This window comes from Rissa tridactyla, chromosome 3, assembly GCF_028500815.1.
Source record: "Rissa tridactyla isolate bRisTri1 chromosome 3, bRisTri1.patW.cur.20221130, whole genome shotgun sequence".
Taxonomy (NCBI): domain Eukaryota; kingdom Metazoa; phylum Chordata; class Aves; order Charadriiformes; family Laridae; genus Rissa; species Rissa tridactyla.
The window spans coordinates 72855637-72881634 of NC_071468.1; the positions used below are offsets into that span (position 1 = coordinate 72855637).

Consider the following 25998-nt stretch of genomic DNA (forward strand, 5'->3'; position numbering starts at 1 on the left):
ACTGTGATTTATTGTACATGAGAAAATATGATTTATATATAGATATGCATGCACAAAATATAATTATAGAAATAGATTTTTTACTTTAATAATATTAAAATATTTCAGAGATTTAAAAAAGAAGAAAGACTTTAATATCAGGACATACTTAAAGCAAACAGGCTTTATGGAACTCTCGTTCCTTGTCTTATTTTTCTTCTTGGGACACCTCATACCCAGTATAAGCGACTTTGTTTCTGTTACTTGGTTTTCCATCTTGCATGTTCAGTTCCTATTCCACCTCAGGAAGGTGGTCAGATAACTAGTTAGTGATTATAATGCCCTTCATAATTGGTAAAAGATGTTCAAGAGGGAAAGTGTTTCATACCAGTGATGACAACTCAGATTATAACTGTTTTAACTTGAAGTAAAATTGTAGGTGGCAACCCTGCACTTGATTCCCTACTTATAAAAATTCAATTATACTAATATACTAATGGTCAGACTTTGCATGTATCTTTGTTGTCCTCTAATGTGCAAAGGACTAGAAAGCTGACCAAAATGGTTAGTATGAGATTTATTTTTTTTTTCAGTCCTCTTGCCATGTCTGATTTTTCACTTGCTGCTCAGGGAACAGCGAGCAGGAAAAGCAGTAGTGAGAAAAAGATACAAATGAGCTGTAGACAAACAGCCTGATGGCAGGGATTTCTGAATCCATTGCAGGTTAGAGAAGACCCAAGGTATTGCTCCCAGGATCAGAAAAGCACTTCCTTCCTTTTTTTCCCTTCTCTGCTAGATCATTTTAAAAGTACAGTTTGCCTATAGCCCCCAGAATTGGGATTTTCCCTCCAGCTTAGAGGTAGGAAGTTAAGAGGAGGATGACTGACAGCTTTTTCAGGGTAAGCTGTCATGGATGCATTTATACTTGTGTACAAGTGTTATACTCAGGTGACTGACAACTCAGGAGCCCAGAAGAACCTAGGATTGCAAGAGAGGTGTTTCATTGTCTAATTTCCCTGAAGGAATCTTGGGTCAGCTTGTTTGCTGATTAGCAAATGCCCTATGAATGCATCACCAGTTTTTCTTCTCATTCCCCAGATACATGTCTGCCATTTAGAGAACTGCACAGCAGCTGAAGACATCACTCCTCTTTACGTGACATCCCCTAGGAAGGTTATAGCTGATCCCTATAATGGGTAAGTGTACTCCTTTGAGCATTTGGTGTCAAAGGTGCTATAAAGCTCTTCTCTAATTTTCTTCACTTCATTAGTCATCTAGGTTCCTGTTTCAGACTCCTGCCTTACCAAAACAAAAGTGCAATTGGCAACAAATAGCAAACTACAAAACAATTGGAACAAGAGTGACACCATGCAGTGTTGTTTTCTGCATTTTCTTCCCTCGGGTGTTAGCAGAGGAGATAAAGTATTTTCAATGCAGAATTTTGGTTTTCAGACGTTCAGTGTTTTTATGAATATGAAGTTCTATGCATTTTAAACGTCCATGGTTAATAAGTGAGGCATTATAGAAGAATATTCTCCAATAATCTGCCAGCCAAATCCCCAGAAATGATGTGTTTAATTCTCCTAGGATGTATATTAATTGCACCCAAAGCATTTTCCTATTGTCTGTGTAGACAGGTGCATCTCTGAGCTGTTAAAATACTTGTGACTCATCTGTAAAGTTCTTGCACTGTAGTTATTTTTGTCTGTTTTGTTCCATGGTCAGCTATATTTTCTGTCTTCTGGAGGATGGCATATACAGAGCAAACCTTCCACTCTTTCCTGGCACTGCCTCCACAGCTTCACCAGTAGTGAAATCCAGGGCTCTGAGAGACTTCACGATCAACTTCCAGTCTAAGAGACTTATTTTCTTCAACAAAACAGATCAGGCCTTTGTGTCAGGTTTTCTTGATGGTTCAGAATTTCACACGCTGCGATCACATGTGTCACTTAATGACATTGAGAGCTTTGTTTATGAGAATAATGTGTTTACTGTCACAGATGGCTCAGCAGTTTTCCATGAGGAGGTCTCTCCAGTAGGGAGTTCTAGCTTCAATGAGTATGTTGTGGATTGCAATTTGGCAAATCCAGACTACTTTGGCTTTGGTAACTTGCTTTTCTACGGGGCATCAACTCAGCCTTTTCCTTTACCAACTCTGCCTCGACTTGTCACGGCACTATTTGGGTTGGACCAAGCTGTGATCAGCTGGACGCCACCCGAACACGCTATTGGAACAAGTAAGTTCAGTTGTTTCTTCCCGAAAGTCCTTTTCTTTCTAGAGGAATATCTTCCTGTTTTCCCTTTTCCTCATGCTGGTCTTTGGTGACTTCAATAGCTAATCCTGTTGGAAGATGTGTCATTATGTCAGTCTGAAAAATTTAACACAAGATTTGCCAGTAAAATAGCTAACTTGTCTGGCTAAATTAATACAAGTTTATATTGGTAACTCATTTGTCATCTGCAAGGAATTTTAAGCAAGGCTCCATCTTAAGTACGGTATGGAGTAGCAGTAATGTTTGTTGCTGATGTCACACAGAAAATGCATGCCGGAGACATACTGACTTTTGATCAGTGACTGTGCTACAGCCTCTATCCTCTGCATGTGCATGTGTCTTTGAATACCAGAAGATTACCTGTCTGAGGAAAATTTTGGTTCTTCCAACTTCATTCTTCATGGGGGATGAGCCACTACTCTTGGCTGGTCCCAGAGCAGAAAAGTGTAATTTTTTAATTTATCCCTTTCCTAATTCCCCTGATACACTATTTTTGAAATGAGTCTCCAACGTACAGTGTTTTGAAAGTTTGTGTATCTTTTGTTACAGCCATCTATTCTGCAATAAGATAATTGTTTGCATCTCACAGGTCTATCTGCTTGGCAGAACTGGACCTATGATGTGAAAGTGTCATCTCAGCATCCATCTGAGGAGGAATGGGTTGTCTCAAACATTAGTGACACTAGGTTTACAGTGAAGGAACTGGCCAGCTTCAGAGCATATGAAGTGTCAGTCAGAGCTGTGTCTCCTGCCGGTGAAGGGCCATGGTCGGAATCATTTAGAGGCACAACTTTAGAAGAAGGTGAGAACTGCTTTGTCACCCAGGAGAAATGAAGAACGAGTTATGCATACAGCTTTCCACCTAGTGAGGCCCAGGCTTTAGGCAAGGATGGCAAAATGGGCATCACAGAAAGGATTGTCTTAGAAACATTCAAGAATACAGGATAAGTAAATTTGCCTTTAGTTAAAGTAGTAAGATTCTCAAACTACAGTAACGGTATTATGTATTTGTTATTACTACTTATACACATTTTTCTATTGCTAATACACTATCAAACACATTATTTGATACACTATCAAATGAAGAGCTATGAGAGGTTTTATTCCTTTCCTGTGCTCTGTAAAACAGTTTCTGTGATGAAGTGGTTTGAGCAGCGCCTTGGGCATTAATGACAATTTATGGAAAAGTGCAGGCTCACTAAAAGCTGAAAATCTTTGATAATGGGGGAAATGGATGTGCGCATGATGTCTGACACTTGCAGATCTTTGGAGTGTTTTTTGAAACCTAGTTCACCCATAATAAACTATGTCTGAGGGGAAAAGAGCTTTCATCTTAAGGCACTGGACTGGCACCTGAGATTAGTACTGGTACTGGTCTACCAGTATCTTAAGGGGGCCTACAAGAAAGCTGGTGAGGGACTTTTTAGGATGACGGGTAATGGTAGGACTAGAGGGAATGGATTAAAACTAGAGATGGGACGATTCATATTGGACGTTAGGAAGAAGTTCTTCACCATGAGGGTGGTGAGACACTGGAACAGGTTGCCCAGAGCGGTGGTGGAAGCCCCATCCCTGGAAGTGTTCAAGGCCAGGTTGGACGGGGCTCTGAGCAACCTGATCTAGTGGGAGATGTCCCTGCCCATAGCAGGGGCATTGGAACTATATGATCTTTAAGGTCCCTTCCAACTCTAACAATTCTATGATTCTATGATTCGGGGTGACTTTTGCCTGACTTCGGTAAGGCTGGGCCCAAACCTACGGTGTTTTTTAGGCATCTAATAGGGTTCCAAATTGGCTTATTCCAGATCTAAACCTGCCCCAAACCTCTCAGTTTCTCAAATTGTGATATTTTCATGCCTTTCTTCTTTGTCCATTATTCCTTGGAGCAAGGGCAGTTTCAACTGTGCTTCTGTAACTTTCCAGAAACAGGAACCCCTGCTGTTGAAATACAAATATACCTTAATTGCTTGCTGATGTGCACAACTGCAGTTTTCTTTCTTTGTCAGCTGAAGAAGACCCGTACATGTTGGCAGTGGGGGATGAAGGACTCTGGAAACAGCGGTTGGATAGCTACGGGCCGGGAGAACTCCTTTATCATCATATAAGAAATATTTCAGGTAATTACTAAACAAACTGCATGTTGCTGCTACAGACTCGTTGACATTTATTAGCTCTCTGTAAATTTCGTCAACAGAACTGGAAGACAAGAGCTTTCATTGCAGCAGCCTAGACTTGAATGCAGTGCCATACAATGAAGCAGCTTCACTGAGACAATTCTTTGTTCTCCATCCTCTTTCTTCTACTTTATGGATCAAATTAATCCTTAGTGAAGCCCTACTGACATCACCACAGTTACAGAAGAGCTGAAATCAACTCTCTGAACTAAATAGTGGTGCCTCCAGCATCGCAATATATGTCATACATTTATAATTATCATGGCTATATATGTACTATATACGTACTATATATGTACAATGTATTCCTAAAAGGAAGTGTCTATCTTCATGTTAACTGAGCCTAACTGTTCATTTGTATTGATTTTTTAAAAAATGAAGTGTCTGGCTAGTTTCTATTCTTTAAAAATATATGGGATTTTATTTACATATTTGTGAAATGCTTATTATTTTCCCTTTTTTCTTCAAGACCTTGACTGGTATAATGACACTCTTTATTGGATTAATTCCATGGGGGAAGTTCAGACCTGGTCACTGAACAAAAGAGAGGGTACCACTGAGAATACTTATGTATCTGACATCAGAAATGCAAGGATGTTGGCCTTTGATTGGTTGGGTCAATGCTTGTACTGGGCTGGCAAAGCAAATACGGTAAGTATAGTTGCTTTTCTTAAAAGGAAAAAAGCCCTGAGGTCAATAAGAAAGACTGTAAAACAGTATTTGGGAAGATAATCCTTACTTCTTGCAACCTGAAATGCATTTGGACCTTTGCTATTATAGTGTAAAACAAGGAGGCCTTTCTTCCCTTGTGTGATTTTCCAGTTATCCAAAAGTTTGGGGTAAAACGTTCATTAATATTCACTAATGCAGGGTAATGAACTCCAGGTGCAAAACAGGCAAATCAAACATGTTTTGTTGGATTCAACATTGTAAAAATAAGTGGAAATTGTGAAAATGGAGGCTGCCAAGTTGATCTCAGCTAAGAAGTAGATGGACTTTCTTTTAATCAAATTTGACGTGATTTGCTTACACAGAGGTTTTCAAGACTGGCCTCCGTACTGTGATATTTTGCAGATCACTGCAGATGAAAAAATAATTACAATTGCACTTTGTACATTCTCATATCAGGAACATTGACATGTGAATTATTTAAAAGGTATCTGACTTGAAAATTGCAGTGCTAATTTATGCAGTGCTGTAAAATTATGCCTTTCATTTCTTGTAAGTGCAAAGTCAGAAGCTGTTTTAAAAACCGGAGCTAGGAGGCCAGATTTCACAGTGCCTTGCACCCTCATTTACACTTGTGAATAGTGAATATGAAGTGGGTGAGAAACTCTGTCAGGCAGAAGGCTGCTAAAACTGGGGAAGCCAAGAGGAAGAGATATTTCAGCTTTTTCTTTTGTTACTTTTTGACAAACATTAACTAATAATTTTGCCTCATTCTTCATCATTATACTTTGCATGCAAAAGGTTTTGATTTTGAAAGCCTAATGCTTGCATGATCTTTTGATAAATGGTTGTGGAAAAGTCATTTATATATACTCAATTGATGATTTAAGTGTGATGTTAAAAGCAATTTTTTTGTCCCTAGATCTACAGAAAATCACTGCTGGGAGGCCATGTGGATATTGTGGCTCATGTTGTGTTCCTAGTGAAGGATCTAGTAGTGGATTCAGTAAATGGCTATTTGTACTGGGCCACAATGTATTCAGTGGAGAGCGCAAGACTGAATGGAGAGGAGTATCTTATGTTTCAACAGCAGCTACAGTTTTCGGGTAAACAGGTGACTGGTTTTTTTTGTTTGTTTGTTTTTTAATTAGGGATGTGTTTTAGTGGTTAGATGTCTTCAATATAGTCAGTGTTCATGGTTGTCAATATCACCATATTATGACCAGAAAAATAACATGCCTTTCTTGCAATATTGTTATAGCATTTCGAGCACAGGGTAAGAATTAAATCATGTAATAGCTGTACCGAGACTCTGGCAGTAGTTCTTAAGTCAGACCCTTGAAGCTAAATGTGACATTAAAGGTGTCCTTGTAGTTGTAATGCTGCTCCTTCCCATGTGTGAAAGTTGCTTGCTTTTTCCAAATGGCTTAAATCTAGTGGTCAGTTCTGACTTTCCCATCAAAACACAGAGCCACAGCTTCATACCATCCTGCCTCCTCTGTAGTGTTCCCCACCTTACAGGTCCTGATGGGACCAGTTTTGGGGCTAGACACTTGCCAGGGACACCAGAGTGGCACTTCAGGCTGCAGAAGTATTGCTGCAGAGATGACCTTTGCCTGTGCTGATAAGAGAGGGGGGCCGGACTGCCGCTATGCTTGTGTGCTTGTTCCCTCCTCTGTCCTCCCCTCCCCTCCTCTCCGCTTCCCTCCTTTTCCTTCCCCTTCTTTCCCCTCCTCATGTAGCTGGGAGAAAAGTGATGGATGACCCAATTCCCTTGCAAGAAAAGCCCTTACGGCCATAGCAGGGATGGGAGGACTCTGGGAGTCAGTGGGATTGGGATTACAGACCCAGTGAAGCACACAAGGTTTGATGAAAGTTTGAAACTTTCCCAGGCTGTGTCCTGAGCAGGTCAGGCTGAGGGACCATCCCATCTATTGCAGTGCTTTTACTTTATGGAGTCTCAAAGAAAAGCTGAATGCTCCCCACCTCAAACCACAGTCTGTGTGGGGTTTTACCCTCTGTCTCTAGTGCTGGAGTGAGGCATAGGTTGACTGCCACAGAAAAGGTTAACTTAGATACATCATTGCTGCAACCGCTTTCTTTAAAACACAGCTCTTGCTAAAGAAACCTTTTTAAAAATTCCATCTGTCTTACAATTTGTGCTCCTGTTTTACCTGATATTAAAGACCCTTTCTAAACTTTAGAGATCTTGGTTAGCTTTGTATCATTCCCCAGAACTTTTCAGTTTCCGTACCCAAAGGAAAAGAGGCTGATGTTTCTCTGATTATGAAAAAAGCCAGGGCTGGCTTAGTCTCTGAAAGGCAATTAACATTTGGAAAGGCCGGGTAATCTCACAGGTCCCTGTTATATTCACGAGGGTTTGGGAAGGAGAGGAAAGTTGCTTCTGGTGTGGCACCTGCTATACTTGTAAACCTAAATACAGAAGAACTGGAAAACTTCTGTCACATGTACAGAAATGTCTGTGCTGCAAAGGGTCACTGTATTTTCCACACCTCTCCATGGAAGCTGGCTAGTGTGGACTGTCTTCATAGGAAGATAAGTGCTGTCCAAGCTCAATGGCACACTTACATTTACCACACATCTTCTGGGTGATCTGTTGCAAAGGACTGGCAATTCTAAGCAGTGAACGTCACCTTCCTTGCCCTTCTCTTTTGATTCACTACCTGTTTCTCTGAATTGCCTCATGCTAACCTTAAATTTCTTGTTCTTGTTTTCAAGAACCTTGGCAGCAATAAGACTGCTTGTCTGTTCCTGTCACTTTTTTTTCTGCACCTTCTTCTATGTCAGTGATACCAGCCTTCAACCATCCACTTATTCACACCTCCTACAAACAAACATCTCCTATCCTGCTTCTATGCTGCCCCTAATCTATGCATTGACTTCCTGAACTCAGCCTCCTGCCATGATGTATACAGGAAAAAAGCCAAGAAAAAATGTCTAGATTGAGAAGTGACCAGTTATAACTGACAGGTGTTTGTTTATTAAAATAAAACCCCAAATAAACCCATCAGGAAAAAAAAGGCAGCATGCCACTATTTAATGGTGGAATTATCAGGCTTGTCATTATTGTCCCATACAAAGATGCAAATATATGTTTGCACAAGTAATAATATTCCTTCCTTGCACAATGGAGTCCTTTATCCTGAAAAGAGTACATCTTACCTCAATATTAAAACACAGATGTAATTAATTGCTGTTCTCTGACAGTTAGAGCACTTTCTCTACATAGCTGGTTCTTACTGATATTTACTAGCTGATTTTCTAATAAAGAATTGCTGTTCAGCTAGTTAGTACAGGATCTCCAGCAGTATATAGCTCTATCTCCTTTTAGCTTGAAATCTGAGTGATAGGAATAGATGAGACTACTATGGAGACAACAGGTTTCCTAAACAAATATGAAGGCAGAACTTTGAAAGTCTGATTTCTTTGGCAGGAACTAGATCCTTCTATGGCAATCATTTTATTTTCCAATCAGTTGTTTAGTTTAGCTGGTGCATATTGGCATAGCTTGATTGATTTTGGCAGAGGTATTCTGATTTATTCCAGTTTAGCGTCTGACACAGAATTTCCAGAGCACTTAGTGAGTCGTTTACACTGTACAATATGCCTGGGGCAAAAGTAATTTATAGGGGAGGAGCAAAGTGCATTGTATGCAGGAGGGGTCAGGACCTCCTAGGTGTCACCTCTTAATATTTCTAGTCAACGAGTATTTCAAGTAGCTAAATTTATGTTGTGCCTTATGATGTGGAGTTACATGTCGTGTCCAGACGCTAATACCTCTCTTAAAATGGAAAAAGTTTGTCTATTTTTGAAGCATAATGAAAGGGAGGTGTGAAATTACTGCCTAACTCCTGAATATGAATAGTACAAATATTCCTTTGCCTTTTATTATTGGGGATACAGGGATCAGGAGAAAGAGGGTGGGCACGTCTATGGGAAAATGTAATAGTTGCAGAAAAGAACTGGGGCAAGGAAAGAAGATCCAAATGTTTAAAAAAGTACGGTAGGTTCAGGAAGATGTAATTTGGTGTTGAGTATGGGAGGGAGAATAGGTAAATGGGATAAAATATACCATGCTTGATTAAATATGCACTCAGGCACATACATACTGTAAGATATTTTTAACAGGAAAACCTACAGGAGCAATCATTCAAACCTTGATTTTCTGACATACAATGTCAACAGAAATATGTAAAGAATGTGATTACATAAGGACCAACAGACAACTAAGTGATATGGCATTTGCTTTCCTGTCATCATCTTCTGCAGTTTATTAATGGAGTTAAAAAAAACAAAGGCTGTTCCACTTACACCCATAATGGAAATTTAAGCTTATAAAAGAATAGCTACAATTAGTGTTTAGATGAGAAGTTTGAGAGCTGCTGGAAAACATGTTCAGAAAGGCTCCTAACAACTTGTAAGCTGTGCTAATGACATGACATAGACTGAACTTGATAATATTTAGCAGACTAATTTGTGGAAGCAAATTCTTTGTTACTCACAGAACAGTTTATTGGATGTCTGGTTTCTATTATTTTTGCATATGGTGTTGAATCTGTTGTTTACTGCAAAAGCAAGAAAGCTCTATTTTGAATATTAGATCCTTATTAAAAATAAACAAAAAATCTTGCATGTAGTTTAGACAAAGATGAAATATTGAAATAATGAACAGGAAGGTTGTTTGGTTGTTTCATTTCCCCCCCTGTCTCTTTATTTAATAATAAATGATTTACCAAAATGTAAATATTTGAATTTCCTGTTTAGCCAAATACATCAATAGAAATTTTACATGTATTTTCCAAGAATAAGACAACACATTAAATATTCTATGCATAAAATCAAAGCTAGAAAATAAAGACAAAAGATCTGAAATACTTCTTTCAAAAAGTGATTCTGACTTTCAGAATGGATGTCCACCACCTGTTTCTGACAAAGAATATTAAAATACCAGAGGTGTTCTGGAAATTTTGATAAGTAGTTCCACTAATCCCTTGATACACTATTGCCATCATATCTGAAGTACTCAGATACTCCAGGGATGAACACTGTGACAGATGCTCATAAAATGCTATCTAGAAAATCATCAGCTGCTATAAATACATGTGCACCAATGACCTGTTTATTTTTTAGTGCTACTTCTTTTTGTCTTAGACTAAATGTTCATAGTAGTAATATTGGTTTTGCCGATATTTTTGCCGAAGAGCTGTTTATGCTGTTGTCTAGACAACAATTGTGCTGAAGGGCTTCTACCTCAGAACTGAAGGCATGTTCAAATTGCCATTTGGACTTTTTTTCCTTAGGTGGTTGGTTTAACTTTGGATCTCACCTATGGTTTTCTTTACTGGCTTGTGCAAGATAGTCTGTGCCTAAACCTATACAGAATTTCTCTTTGCAAAGAAGGGTAAGTAAATGTGTAGCAGACGTAAGAAAGTCTGTATTTTCTGGTTTTTGTGATTCTCTTTAAAAACAAATTTTGTCCAATGCTGGGCACACTAATTACTAATTTAGCAATAAACTAAAGAAGAGCTAATGGTCACACCTAGCTGATGGGAAACTACATGTTGAGATGGTTGTTAACATGGTTTTGCAGTCAGAGAAACACAGTATGGTGCTCAACTGAACTAAGGTCACGCTCATCAATTTTTAGACTTAGCTTTAGGAAATAGTTACCGTTTATGGTCTATTTTATCTTGGCATTTACAACAGCTGGCAGTTTTCAAGTGCCTAGAGCTGTAGCTTGTTCATCTTGCATGGAGCTTAGGACTTGAACTGACACCACTTTCTCACCTGAACAATCAGCACTCAGCAGGCTTTCCTCTTGATCATCCTGAACATGAAATGGCTTCATTATTCCTGAAAGGTAAAGTTTAAAAAGCACACAAACAAACCCATGTTTATGAGTCAGCTCAACTATATACTAAAACCTTGAGAAACATGCTAATTTGTTCTGTAAGTGCCAAGTGCATGATTTCTTTTTTTTTTTTTTTGCAAGCATCAGATTAAACCTCTTAAACATAACTGAACGGTATCTGTATTTACATGTGCTCATGATGTTGCAGGCTGGCTTTGTGTGAGATCAGATGAATTTTGTGAATGATTTTAGACTTGCTATGATTAATGGTAAACATTTAAAGAATCAAAATATGTTGATTAGTTTTAGCTAGAACATGCAGCTCCATTGTGAACCAATTGGCAGCCATAAATCATTGTCCCTGGCATGCTAGAATAGAGAGATTAGAAGTAATCCATCCTAATGGACATGATGGTGTGTCAAAGCTTTTCCAAATTTGTTTTGGATAACATGTGTCTAAGCTGAAAGACATTTCTGAGATGGCAAAATGATGCCTCTTACAACATATTTAATCTCTTACCCAGAAGATAAATTGGGAAAAAAAAGGCCTGTAAATTTTGACATAGCAGTAACAGGACAGATTAAATCACCAGCGATGCCAGTGGAGGAAAATGATAATAGAATTTAATTAACAATGGAATGTTATCAAGGAAACTAGCAGGGTCAAATTCATCTGGGGACTTACTCTAATGAAGTAGAGTGAATCTTGGTGTGAAGTAAACTCCACTGTTTCAGCGGAATTGCTGAGAGAAGGTGAGATGACTTTTCAAAATACTCAATTTTCTACATCCATACATCAGAATATTAAGCCATTTTGTAATTGTTTTCTAACGAAATCAAAGGGATGAAGGCTTTGTTTTGCATGCACTCCTACAATGTGCCATTCGGAAAAGTGTCCTGCTGTAGAGACCTTAAAGAAAAATTTTTGAATTGTTTTCCTGCCTCCTACGTGAGTATTTAGAATTTGAATGATGAGAAACTTATTGATGTGCCAAACATTGCATAAATCTCTTTCTCTCTACATGTGTGTTTTCAGTTTGCTAATTTCATACGTGTTTTCACAGTTGTGGTAACGCCATCATCACAGAATTTGCAGCATGGAGTACTTCAGAAATATCTCAGGGTGCACTGGAGTACTACAGTGGTCGTCTGTTCTGGATTAATAGTCTTCAGTTCATTACAACTCAGGAAGTCAATCAGAGCCTTAGCATTCCCTTCTCGCAACCAGCAGAGTTTGCAGCCTTTACCCTTGTTCACACATCACGTAAACCTTTGCCAGGTACCTCATTTTCTTTATCTAAACCTCTCAATAAAGGTATTCACTGTCAGTCTGTAATACTTCATTCTTGAAATTCTTTAGTCATGTGACAAAAGATGAGAACAACAACAATTTATTAATAAATATATTGGGCAATACCTGGATAATATGCAATTATTAAAGCTGATGGGTGTGGCTAAAAAGAATACATGGTGGTGTTATTCATTGTTTCTATCTAATGACAGCTTACAGGATTTTCCATAGTTCTTTAATGTTTTAAGTCAGGTTTTAAAAGTCTATTTAAAGCTCATATTTTTTAAATTATTATTATTATTTCTTCCTCTCTTTATGGACAGGAAATTTTTCTTTTACACCAAAAGTGATTCCAGTTTCAGTGCCAGAGTCTTCCTTCAGGATTAAAGGAAATTCTTCAAGTTTTCACATCACTTGGAGTCCATCCACAAATGTGGAATGGGGAACTGTCTTTTACTGTGTGGGATCAAAAACTCTACAAGTGAGGATATTCCTGATTATCTACATATATTACTGCATCTACTTGCTGATGTATCTATTTTTAAACAGAAATACAGTTTATTCTCCAGCGTTTACAAATTGGTCAAGTAACAAAACTAAACTGTAAATATAAAGCAAGCTGTCCTCTTTCTCCACCACTAAGGCCAGCACAGGAGGAACACAGTCTTAGCAGTATCTCTGGGCTAGCTGCTGAGGTGCGAAGTGCGGGTGAGGAGCTCCCAGGGCTCAAAATGTGAGAAAGCCTTTCACAGTAACTCAGAGACAGAAGTGTCCTCTGAGTTGCCAGTGGGACAGCCTTTGCCTGAATGTGAAATCTAGCCTTCACCAACGCTTAATCTTAGCACGTTTGGCAAGCTGTACTTTAAATTCAAAGGGCAGATTGCTAGCAGACTGCTACGCATTGCTGCAGTACCACAGGAGCTGGTGAAATAACAGTCACTCAGAGGAAGAGAAGCTCTGTCTTGAATTAGTTGACATACTCGGTGAGGGGAATTCTGCAAAAGTGAAGGCCTTTCTGAGAGGGAAAAAAATGTTTATTTTATTTTGTTTTGTTTTGTTTCATTTTGTTTTGTTTCATTTTGTTTTGTTTCATTTTGTTTTGTTTTATTCTGTTTTGTTTTATTCTGTTTTGTTTTATTCTGTTTTATTTCATTCACAGTCTTTGGAGAGTGAACGGTGCCTCCATCCCCGTAACTTGACGGTGCCATCCTACCAAGTTGATTGGCTGGAACCATTCACACTCTTTGATTTTACCGTCACTCCATACACGTACTGGGGCAAGGCGCCAACAACGTCTGTACTTCTTCGAGCCCCTGAAGGAGGTACCAGGATTTTAAATCCCTTTCCTCACCTGTAATGGGTACTGGGACCAGGTCTGTGTCAGCAAGTGATACCCTGGAGAGGAATGAGCAGCTTTCAGGGCTAGTCAGTTGTAGGCAGAGTTGCAAGAACATGTTCTTGAGTATCTTTTGCAATTATCTACTGCACATATAAATGCACACAGCTGCAGTAATAGAATTTGGAAGAGAAAGCGCATGACAATATATCTACCATCTGCCTATGACTATGAGCAAGAAAGAGAAATTGAGATCTATTACAATGACCATCAAAGGCTGCATGTAATATATTACCCACTTACTAAGTTTTTAATAAAGTTTACACACTTTTTACTTCAACGTTTATTTTTGCACTCATGCAGGTCAAAGTTAAGTCAGCTAAAATATAGTGCTGAGTGACTGGAGCTCTGAGAAAGCTTATGAGCTGCAGTAGATTTTGAAGGGGGTAGGAGGAGGGCAGAGTGTACTCTATATTGTGAAAATTCTTGCAGGTCCATTGTTGGCTATAGGATTTGGCTAAATAGATATGCCCCAGTCTGAGTGCAGGAGTGCATTTGCCTCTGTTCATACAATTCTTTTTTTGCTAAGCAAGTAAAAATTAGAACAATGAAAAGCAGAAGGGAATTACAATGAAGTTTTAGATATTATTCTCTAATTTATACTACACCAATTGCTATCTGTCACTGTCAGCATTGGGGTTATAAAGCTCAGGCTCAAAACTAAAAGAGTTAATTATAAAGTGAAGTTTGTGTTTTAATAGGAGTACTTCATTCTGTGTTTTTAATCTTTTTTTTTATGCAGTTCCTTCAGCCCCTACAAACCCTAGAATATATGTGTTACAAAATAACCTACATAGAAGCGATGAGAAAGTCCTTGTGGAGTTCAGATGGGACAGGCCTGAAAGGGACAATGGAGTACTAACACAATTCAGGGTTTACTATCAATTATTGAGTCAGAATGGCACTGCTGACACATTCACAGAGTGGAAAGCCAGAAACGTCACACCTACCCTGGATTTCTTTTCTCTCGGGGATGTGCTTCCTAGCCTCACAGTAAGGTTTCAGGTATGAAAAATTACCGAGCTTATCTCCTGCTAGATGGTAGATGTTATCAGTGCAGCCCGACATGTTTGCTTAGGAGATGGTATTGGGCTTGGGGCAAGAACTTGTGGTTTCTGCTTGTAGAACTGCTGATTCACTGACTCACCTATGGATAGCTGGCTTAACCTTTCTACATATTGTATGGTTCACTAAATAAGGTGCAAAACAGTCCTGCAATATTACACAGGTTTGGTGAGGCCTAGAAGAAACTTTTCTAGAGGTCTCATAAAGCTACTGCTGAAAGCTGCAAGCTAAACATAGATTCGGCTGAGCTGGTGGAGGGTGGCAGGCTACTAAAACAGAGCCACAGATCAAGAGAAGTTCCACGGCTGGAGAAATGCAAGGACTCACATGGCTTCCATAAAAAGAGACTTCCATATTAAAACTTGTCAAGAGGTCATGTTTTCATTGAGGTAAAAAGTTTAGAACACACAGAAAGGCAAGTTAAAAACACAAGTGCATGTAGGCCAGGTACTGGGGGATAACACCATGTTGGATGCAATAACAACTGACAGTAGGAACTGCTCCAGCCTGGGGAAGGAGACAAGACTGTTTGGTGTCCTTCGAGCTCTAACTGATAGATGCAGCGTGAATCTTTGCTCTCTGGGCCACTGCTTGAAATTCTCTTCATAGCCTTGGTTCAACCCTGAATGTAGCCTTTGAACTGACCAGCACAGCCTTAGGTCAAACAGAGCACATGCATATGTTCCTAGCTGAGCAGACAGGGAATCTGGTTTTGTTTTTGTCATTAATTATGACTTTACAGGTTCTGAAATGCAATTATTTATGCCGCTACTTAACATATGTAACAATCTCCCGTCTCACAGGTGCAAGCCTTCACCTCTGTGGGTCCAGGAGCTTTGTCTGATATAGCAGAGAGGAACTCATCAGGTATGGATGACTTAGATGCCATCTCATGGTTTGTGTGTAATAGCTGGTGAAATGGACAGTACAGGAATTTGGTAATCTGATAAACAGTCTCCGACACTTTGTATGATATTTGTTCCACCCTACAGTAGACATCACAGAGGAAATAGTTATAGCTTCTGACATGGAATGGTTACACATTTCTTATAATGAGATTAAATTTCAGGAATTTGAAGACTTTCCTCGAGACTATGCTAAATTAACTTTTCTAGGCAACACCAGGGTAGTATGGAACAGCAGGTTTTGGTCTGCAATCTGCATGCTGCTAGAGATCATAGAATCTTTCTAATTGAGCTGTGAAAGGTAACTGTGAGAGTTAGAGATCTACTAGGGATCATAGGCTATTTCTACTTGGGCTGTTAATGGCAATTAAGTGAGCAAATCTGTTTTTACTAGGCCTAAATTTGTTAGCTAAACATCCACAATGCCATTGAAAAAATCTTAGGAGTTTGCATGTGATGACAAGAAGGCATCTCATTATTTTATTTATTTGCTGTGATGTACAACCAAATACAATTTCTGCAGGGCCATCATTTATTTTTATCTTGTACTTGCTTTCCTTATGAATGACTGCTACTGTCTAGAATGTTTTTTGTAAATTCTGCTGTGCCCTTTTCCTTCCAGATCTTTTCCCTGTCCCAACTCTTCTAACTGTTTCTGCCAACAAGTTGTTTCTTACTGACATAGACAATAATCATACCATATGGGAACTTTCAGCAAAGACAAATGTAAAGGACATCTGTTATACTGCTAATGATGATGAAGTGTACTATATCGTAGAAGATTCTCTTTTTCTTCTAAATAAACAGAATACTTCAAAGTTTCAGGTATTCGTTCATTCCCCTGCTTGAGACAATCTAGGAAAACATGTGGCCATTATAGTAATTATTTTGGGGCTAATCATGTTTTGAAGAAAACTGTGTATTTGAAACAGGAAAAAAAGCAGCATGATGAACAAAGCACATTTAATGGCAAAATGCAGTGGAGAAAACAGAACTGGAAGGACACAATTTCCTTAATGACTGTCAGTTGGTATGAGATGTAAAATGAAAGAGATTAGCTGGATAATTTTCCTTTCTAGTAGTACAATAAAACTATGTATAATATAATAAAATTTGGACTTCATTTTTTTTTGTCATCAATAGCTACTGGAATAGGCCAGAGTATGCTGTTGGTAAAATTCTCCTATTAAACATATATGATTGTACTGATATCTGCTTTGTTGAAAAAATATTTCAACAGGCATTTAATTTAAAATCCACACTATTAAATACAAGAAATTTGGTTTTATGTCAAATATAATTTAATTTGATTTGATTTAATTCCAATTTCAAGAATATGGAAGCAACATGGAAGCAACAATTGATATTTGTGAAACGATAATTTTCATTTGTATAAAAATATTGGAATCTTCATTCCATGGCATCTCTTTATATTTTGACTTCTAGTTGCCCAGCATAAATTATTTTGGAAACAAATCTAATTTCATAATATCCTAGCATCAGGTGGGAAAATTCTGCTCTCAAACAGCTTTAGTAATGTTTTCATTTTTGTTTAAGTTTTTCAAAGATGAATATCTTCACAACGCCACGGCCATCACAGTTGACTGGATTGCAAGACATCTGTTTGTTGCCCTGAAAACACCATGGAATGAAACTCAAATAAGTGTTATTGATCTTGAGCTCAAGATAAAATCTCTAAAAGCCTTGAATATACAAGGCTTGGGTAAAAGTAATTCAACTGTATCGTCTCTGTTGTCATATCCTTTCTTAAGGTGAGGCATATATTACTAATAACTTTTTAAAGCATATTTTAAATATGATTTTCATGAATCATAGAATCATAGAAGGACTGAAAAGGACTTTTTCTAGTATACCAGTCTTTTGCATTGTGTAAATCTCAGAAATTTCTGGATGTAGTTCTACTTTTATACTGCTGGTTGAGCTTGGACGTATCTAATGACAAAAAGACGTCTGCGTTTGAGTAAAGGTTTCAAATAATTCTTAAATACTGATAGGTTCTTTTATTTAAGTGATGCAAATGAAAGTCAGCACCAGACAAACATTTTTTACAATAACTATTACATTCAGAATAGTCAGTTATTGCGACCTTCCATTCAAAAATAGCCTTTAAACACATGGAATCACTCTGCAAGTATGCTGCTGTTACCTTGTTTTAAATGTATGGGAGGTTTGTGACTCTAGTCACTTACAGAACTGCATTTAGGGCAGATGATTGCTCAGATTGAAGTTTTTCTACTGTAAGCAATGCATTTTATTTGATAGCCGCTTGTACTGGATGGAAGAGCTTGATTATGGCAGCCGCATGTTTTATTATGATGCTCTGAATAACACCGTGCACCACATTTTGGGATACATATCAGCAGAAGAACAGATGAGGAACTACTGCACCTGTAACGTGGCAGAAGCAGAGCTAGGAAAACCTATGAGTATAGACGTGTCTCACTCCAAGAATCCCCAGCTGCTCTTTATCAGAGGAAGAGATGAAATATGGGCCTCAGATATGGATGGTTGCCACTGTTGGAGAATTACCAAAATACCAAGTTTTCAAGGTCTGAGTGCTCTATTACATTTCTAGGTAGTTTGTGATTTTTGCTGTTTCTTTACATCAAACAATGTTCATTTCAGCAAAATAGCATTCATGAAGCACTTTCTTTATGAAATTAGTTCAGCTATAGGCAAGATGGACAAAATGTTTGTGTTCTCTGTTTCCACTTGTGTACCCTGTTGATACAAACTAGGAGAAAGAGCAGTGTGAGGATACTTACTGACACAAGTATGCATGATGTAAATCAAATGGAGACGCTACAGCCTCAAATGCTACTTGTCGATAGATTTCATTTATAGTATTAATGTATTATTTTGCTAGCATTTCATATTAGATACACCTAGTACAGTTTATCTCCATGAAAAGATACAATATCATCTTAAGTTATGCCTGAAAGTGGCATTGCAGACTTCAATATATGGGGAGGGTGCTTCACGCAAGTAGAGTCTTGTATGACAACTTATCTATGTTGCCTTTTTGGTAATGAACTTAATCTTTGTTGCTCAGTTTTCAGCTCAGTCCTGGAGGAGTGATAGTAAAGCTTTTCTATTACCAGAGGAGCTGTCTTAATTGTTCCTGAGAGATGGCAGAGCACTGTGGTTTTCATCTTGGAAAAATGATGGAAGTTTCTATATACAACTCTCGCTCTTCTGTTTTATTTCTGGTGTTTGTTAATTGAACTGCAGTTGTCATAATTATGGATAATAAAAAGCCTTCAAATCTACACTTGCAAATTGAAATAATGAAGCGTCTCAGCTTCATGAGACTTATTGGAAAATATCAGAAATCTCTTCCAGTGGAGGTCTTTGAAGACATGCTATGACCCAGATACTCGCCCATATTGACTCATTGTGAATACAAGCAACTGTCTGATCTTGCAAAATTGTTTGTTTAGGGTTTATTCTGAAGCTTAACTACACAATGTTTTCCTACAGGTAAGAAAATTGGAAGCTTGACTGTAGATAAGAAATTTATATACTGGAGCATTGAAACAAAGAAATACACTGAAATTCATCTAGCAAATAAAGAAAGCACAAGTCACTTTCTTCAGAAGAGAGAAATTCATGACCTGAAAATCTTAGCCTACAGTTCAGCAGCACAACTGTATCCAGGTAGAGAGGATTTGCATTGTTTTGTAAATGTAACAAATTTATTTCAGAGCATGTATTTGAGTTGCTGATCATGCTATGTGTATTTATGTAAAGTATGCTTTATGGATTCATGTACCTTCTAGAGGGAAAAAATTCACTGTGCACATTTTTAAAATGATGAATATAAGGACTGGCCTTCTGCTGGATCATGAAGGTCATGATGATGAATATTGCCTGTTTTTCAAAGGCCCAGGATGTTAACACCAAACCACACCTATTTTCAAAGTTGTGTCAAACCTGGAGACTTAGAAAAGGTGGTGCACATTAAAGCACAGAAAAAGACCAAATGTGTCCACAAAGCTTTGTAGCAAAAATTTGATAATGATCCCTGCTAGGATACAGATTTCTGGTTTTGTTCACTAGTATGCAAAGATGAAAAAAAGTCTCCCCCCTCCCCCAATTCAAATTGATAAGAACTCTGCTTATTAAAATGATTTATAAAGAAATACCTGAGGCAACTGCAGCTTTTGTTATAGTAGAGCCAGGCTTCACTTAGAACTCCTAATATTTTAAACAAACCATTGTAGAATAATAATGGAAGAATAAAAATTAGTTTTAATAGAAAGTTAGGATTCATGCTACCTATCTTTGTAAATGCAGAGGTTTAAAATGTACACTAGCATGATGAATATATTCAAAATAATTCTTTAACTTCAGCTTTGCATAAACATCTGGCAAATATATAAGAGAATATTTTAACAGCATGGACTCCTTTGGAATAAAATAATTTCACACTGTGTTGGGCAGCCAGTAGAGTTACTCCTGCCTGCCGCTGCTCTGACCAGTGGTGCCCAGTCTATTCTTACCAGCACTTTGGGCAAGTTTGCTCCCATGAGGTTTACACGAGCTTGGCATTGCTACAGGAGCCTGGTTTGGCCCAGGTACAGGATGTACCAATCCCTGTCCCCAGGGGTAGGGTTTCCTGCAAAAGCCCCAGACTTAGCTGGTGCAGAAAAGAAAGAACAGAATTTCAGTCCAAAGGTATTATTTCTACACAGAGAACCCCACAGAGCTCTTCCTATTTACACTGACTGCTGAAAATATATTTGGAGGAATCCACAGACTTGGCATTTGCGAGGGGGGCAATGCACAGGCAAGTCATGCCTGACAAATTTGGTGGCCTTCTACAACAGGGTTACAGTGTTGGAGGATAAGGGAAGAGCAACTGACATCATCTACCTGGACTTGTGCAAAGCATTTGACACTGTCCTGCATGACATCCTTGTCTCTAAATTGGAGAGATATGGATTTGACAGATAGACCACTTGATGGATAAGGAATTGGCTGGATAGTCACACTCAAAGAGTTGCGGTCAACAGCTTGATGTCCAAGTGGTGACCAGTGACAGCCATTCCTCAGGGGTCAGTACTGGGACCGGTAGTGTTTAACATCTTTGTTGGTGACATGGACAGTGGGATTCAGTGCACTCTCAGCAAGTTTGCCAATGACACCAAGCTGTGTGGTCCGGTTGACACGCTGGAGGGAAGGGATGCCATCCAGAGGGACCTGGACAGGATTGAGAGATGAGCCCGTGAAAACCTCATGAAGTTCAACAAGGCCAAGTGCAAGGTCCTGCATGTAGGTCAGGGCAATCTCAAGCACAAATACAGGCTGGGTGGAGAACACATTGAGAGCAGCCCTGAGGAGAAGGACTTGGGGGTGTTGGTTGATGAGAAGCTCAACATGATCCAGCAGTGTGTGCTTGTAGCCCAGAAAGCCCACTGTATCCTGGGCTGTATCAAAAGAAGCATGGCCAGCAGGTTGAGGGAGGTGATTCTACCCCTCTACTCTGGTCTCGTGAGAACCCACCTGGAGTACTGCGTCCGGTTCTGGGCCCCCCAACATAAGAAGGACATGGACTTGTTAGAACAAGTCCAGAGGAGGGCCACGAAGGTTATCAGAGGGCTGGAGCACTTCTTCTATGAAGACAGGCTGAGAGAGTTGGAGTTATTCAGCCTGGAGAAGAGAAGGTTCCAGGGAGACCTTATAGTGGCCTTCCAGTACATAAAGAGGGCCTACAAGAAAGATGGGGAGGGACTCTTTATCAGAGAGTGTGGCGATAGGACAAGGGGCAACGGTTTTAAACTGAAAGAGGGGAGATTTACATTAGATATGAGGAAGAAATTCTTTACTGTGAGGGTGGTGAGACACTGGAACAGGTTGCCCAGAGAAATTGTGGATGCCCCATCCCTGCAAGTGTTCAAGACCAGGTTCGATGGGGCTTTGAGCAGCCTGGTCTGGCGGGAGGTGTCCCTGCCCATGGCAGGGGGCCTAGAAGTGGATGATCTTTAAGGTCCCTTCCAACCCAATCCTATGATTCACACAAGTTTAGGATAGAAGTAAATGAACATACTAAAATATGAAAAAAAATATTTTATTCTCCTTCTCTGTAGTGGAAGCAAATGGTATATATATGAAAAAGTGATGTTTGCAAAGACCAGCTGTGTTGACTGACATGCTTTTTATTGCTTTAGTGATGTGAGCAAGGAGTTCTTCTAGAGTTATCTTTCATTCTAACCTATTTAATTGCCATCCAGAGATGTGATGTCAGTTGATCATTTAATACATCAGAAGTACTTGGTGAAAATTATTGTCCTGTCACAGATTCTGTGAGAGAATGATTTCTCGTCAGGGTTAGGAGGAAAGGGACTGAATATCTAGTGAAGGATTTTCTTGTTAGGGTAAACACATTTCTATGAACTGCCTGACAGAAACTTTAGATCTGAAAATGATTCAATTTTTTATTCCATTTGGGACTTTTTTGATGGGAGTTTTGCTACTCTAAGTAACCATAAAATTGACAAAGATTCAACCTTACATTTATTTCTGTTGAACAGACTTTTTTATTCTCCTTTCCTTATATGCATGAACTTGACTTTGGTAGGAATTGCAGGGTTGCTCATTTAGGGAGAAAAGATCTCGACAATGAGGTCAGTTGTTCTGGCCTAAGGGCAAACATTTGTCCTTTTACAACCTTCCCCATGTACTTGCCTTAGTCTTTTCCTTTTTGGCAGCAAGTCCATTTAATATATTTTTAATTTGTTTTAAAAGTACATCAAGTGATGAGGGGGTTTCTTTTGTTGCATTTTGTTTGCCGTCAGATAGTAGCTTTCTATTGTTTTCTCCCTATAGACTCCTTTTCTCCTTCCAAAATTTGTCTCCCCTTTCCCTGTTGTTACTATGAACTTTACACATGAAAAGCTGTTTGGAAAAAAAGAGAGATAACATCTAATTGCTAGAGAAAGGTACTCTGTCTTCTGCATATCTGCCTTTCCTATGACAAGCAAGTTAGGACTCATCAGGAGGTACTGCCCTTGATAAGACAGCAACTATGGAGTGGACATCAAAGGTATTTAGGTACTTAAAGAAGAACCTAAATTCTTTAGTAAATCTGTACCTCTAGTAAATCTGTATTTTATCAAAGATAAATGAGACTTCACTTTGATGACTGCTATTCTTGTGTCCATGAAGGTAATCAAATAAAGTTCATTCAGGTGGGTTTTTTTTCTGTTTCTTTTTTGTGAAAGCAGAGAGAAAACTTTGTGGTTATGCTTTCTCCTAGGAATGGTGGTAGAATCCCATGCAAATTTGGATTGGTCCAGCAGTAATTAATTTTTTTATTATTTTTTGATGTCTTTCCTAGATAAAAGATGCCTGATTCTATTGCCAGACACTGAGAAACCTACTATCCTTGCTACAACAAACACCAGTTTTGTGTTAAGCTTGCCATCTGTCAGACCACAGCAGCTATGCCCCGGCATATCACTGCCTACGCCAACATACCTGGTATTTCTCAAACAAATGACTAACAACCACAGGAACTCAAGCTACCATTTGTCAGCTCTATGGCAAAAAACATTGGTATGGCTATTTTGGAACAAAAATGCACGTGATACCATATATAAACAGGGGATGTGATATCACTTCTAGTCATTTTATAAACCATTCTGTAACTTTCTATCAGGGAGTTTTTCCACTTCTACGTCCCCAGCAGTAATTCCCCTTTCTGTTTGGTATTTGTTAAGTGGTAGATTCTGTAGCTTTCCTTCGTGCAAGTACTCCTCTACTTTTTAACAGGCCTTTGCTAAAATCCTGTTGAAACGGGTCTTCAGTTACTACTTGTAAAAAGAGCAGTTGTGGTTGATATTAATCTGTTTAAATAACTCTTGAGACTGTCCAGCAACCATATGGCTTGCCTTTATGTATTTTGTGGTAGTTGTACTTGCCTTAGTAATTTTTTCTTCTGTTACATTTTTTTTTTTTGCTTTGCCATCTCCTATTTAAGTATCAGTCACTGAAAAATATGCTGTTGTAGCCAGGCTAATTACACGTCACCTTGGGGTATTTTTATGTGTTTTTTGTAGTCACTTATTACCCAAACTATAATTCTCACATTCTTAAATACTAAAGTATATTAAAATACAAAATCACTACTATTATTTTTTAACACTCACTATATTGACAGATGATTGGTGTGACATATGACTCTCTTTTCTAAGAATACATGTTTATTATCTGATTTCAAATTACAGGATTTTCAGGGTCCTATAGCCGTCATAGACAACTTACAGCCATTTTCAAGTTATGTCATACAAGTTGCAGCAAAAAACTACTATTCGGATCAGGAAGTGCTGCCTATGGGAAAAGAGACAATTGGCACAACACTATATGGAGGTTTGTTTTACATTTTATTCTGATTTTGAACAGAATGCTCCTCTCAGTTAAAGGAAGCTGTGTGTAAATTTGGGTTGCAAATAAGAAAGCAGAGATATTTTCTGCTTAAAATGTAACCTGTGTAGATCTTCACAAGGTTTTGGCAACCAGACTTGATGAATCTGTAAGATTCCTAAGACATGTACGTATTCTTTAATGCTTTTGCTCATTGCTTTCCTGAGCAAAGATGAACTATGGTTGAAAGTGGATAAACAGTTGCAGTTTCTCCCTTGGACCATGTTTTTAATAAGTTGTGTTTGGATGTATATGTGGTTAGGTATGTTTAAGTATGTGTGTTACGTATTCATTCAGCATGAAGATTTTTTGCCTTGGCTTGATGTTATTCTGATAATTACTGTTTCTTAGGGTAATGCAGATTTGATTTATTGTGAACCAGGCTGAAAAAACAACACTTCATTTTCACTCCTCCTGACCTGAATGCCAATAGCACGTTTTCAGTTGGTTTCAAGGATTTTGATGTGCCCTTCTCATTTCCTTTCACAATAGAAGAAAGCTAGGAGTAGTGCTTTGAACTTGAATGTTCACTGTGTCATTTAGGGCAGAGAGTGGACTGGTTAGGGATTACCTAAAAATAAATAAATACATCAGTAAACTTATCTAATTATGGCAGAAGGAAATGGAGAAACTTCAGTGTGAGTGAATGGGTGAAAGAGGTATGAGTGAAGACAAGAGGCCAAGATATGATGGCAAAGCAGCCAGATGTAATTGTGTTCAAGCACCTCTGTACTCTGTGATCGGGTGCGACATGCTGATGCAATGGAAGAAGACAGGGACAAGAGCTTGTAGCAGCATCTAAGAGAGCAGGTAGCTGCAGCCTGGGAAAAGATAACAGGTGCACAGCTCACTTTCTGGAAAAACAGGAAGCATTCACAAAATGACAAGTCAAGGTTACATTTGGGGAAAACCTGCACACAGTGCTGTCCATAAGAGACAAGATGTGTCTTATGGGGTAGTGAAAGGTGTATTTTATTTTAGAGGTTTTCTCTTGAGTACAAAGTTGCTTGTGAAAAAAAGAATGAGAAAGAAAAGAAAAGAGAAAAGAAAGCATGATCAAGAGCATCTAAATTCCATGTAGTTGTTATTCAAGTTGGTTCTTTACTATTTGAGAGCTGGGCCTATACTGTACTGAGCCTGTACTGGGCTCCTCTCATGCACAGATCATTCCTTATTTCTTGTCCTGGGAGCAGTCACATTTTTCCCCTTAAGAAAACCTCTGTTTAAGATGAACCTCTTTTCATCTTTCAAATGTGCAGGTGCAGGCAAACTGCCACTCTTCTTTTGGGATCCTGAGATGCTATACTTTGGAAATTCTCTTCCAACCATGCTATATTTTTTCTCTTAACAGGCAGGTGCTTTAGCATCTGCAGCATCAAGCAAATAGTCTCTCATCCTATGTGGATCTCTGAATATTATGACCATATTCCTAAGGAGTCTATGGCAAAAAATAAGGAAAGCCGACTTATGATCAGTAGATTTCAATTCTTTGCATGGGAATCCACAGCTGTATTGTAAAATTTTATGACATACTGAATAAGATTGAATACTATTAAGATGTGGAAAGAATTCACAGCGTTGCTTCCTTTTGTGGTAAACTGATCCATCCTGCAGCAACATACACCCTTTCAGTAGTAAAACATAAAGGTAGTGTATGAAATGGGAGGCTTGGTTGCTCCACTGAAACGGAATTTTTCAGTCTCAAGTTAAAATGAAACATGAAACTCAGAACGGGCTTCTCTAGTTGGGGCAAAACAAAATGTCAGGATCAAAATAAAGTCTAAGGCAAAAAAACCCAAACAACCAAAAAAACCACACCACCCCCCAAAACCCTAAGCATTTTTAATATGTATTTGTATCAGCATTCAGAGCTTTTCACAATTTGTTGAAATATTTCCAACCAGCTGTAAACAGAATGTATATGCGTCC

At 38.6% G+C, this 25998-nt stretch overlaps 1 protein-coding gene across 3 annotated transcripts in view; it reads left to right on the forward strand.

Annotated features, from left to right (window-relative positions):
- Nucleotides 1–25998, forward strand: part of ROS1 (ROS proto-oncogene 1, receptor tyrosine kinase) — a 74175-nt gene that overhangs the window by 15016 nt on the left and 33161 nt on the right. For all 3 annotated transcript variants that reach the window (XM_054197174.1, XM_054197175.1, XM_054197176.1), the window contains exons 12-29: nt 1078–1175; nt 1705–2216; nt 2842–3054; nt 4259–4369; nt 4896–5077; nt 6018–6209; nt 10417–10517; nt 12032–12246; nt 12582–12739; nt 13418–13580; nt 14397–14659; nt 15523–15586; nt 16247–16449; nt 17182–17396; nt 17908–18194; nt 19126–19302; nt 22985–23202; nt 23874–24015. In XM_054197174.1, the coding sequence (XP_054053149.1) occupies nt 1078–1175; nt 1705–2216; nt 2842–3054; nt 4259–4369; nt 4896–5077; nt 6018–6209; nt 10417–10517; nt 12032–12246; nt 12582–12739; nt 13418–13580; nt 14397–14659; nt 15523–15586; nt 16247–16449; nt 17182–17396; nt 17908–18194; nt 19126–19302; nt 22985–23202; nt 23874–24015 (3514 nt within the window). The remainder of the gene's footprint in view (nt 1–1077; nt 1176–1704; nt 2217–2841; nt 3055–4258; nt 4370–4895; nt 5078–6017; nt 6210–10416; nt 10518–12031; nt 12247–12581; nt 12740–13417; nt 13581–14396; nt 14660–15522; nt 15587–16246; nt 16450–17181; nt 17397–17907; nt 18195–19125; nt 19303–22984; nt 23203–23873; nt 24016–25998) is intronic.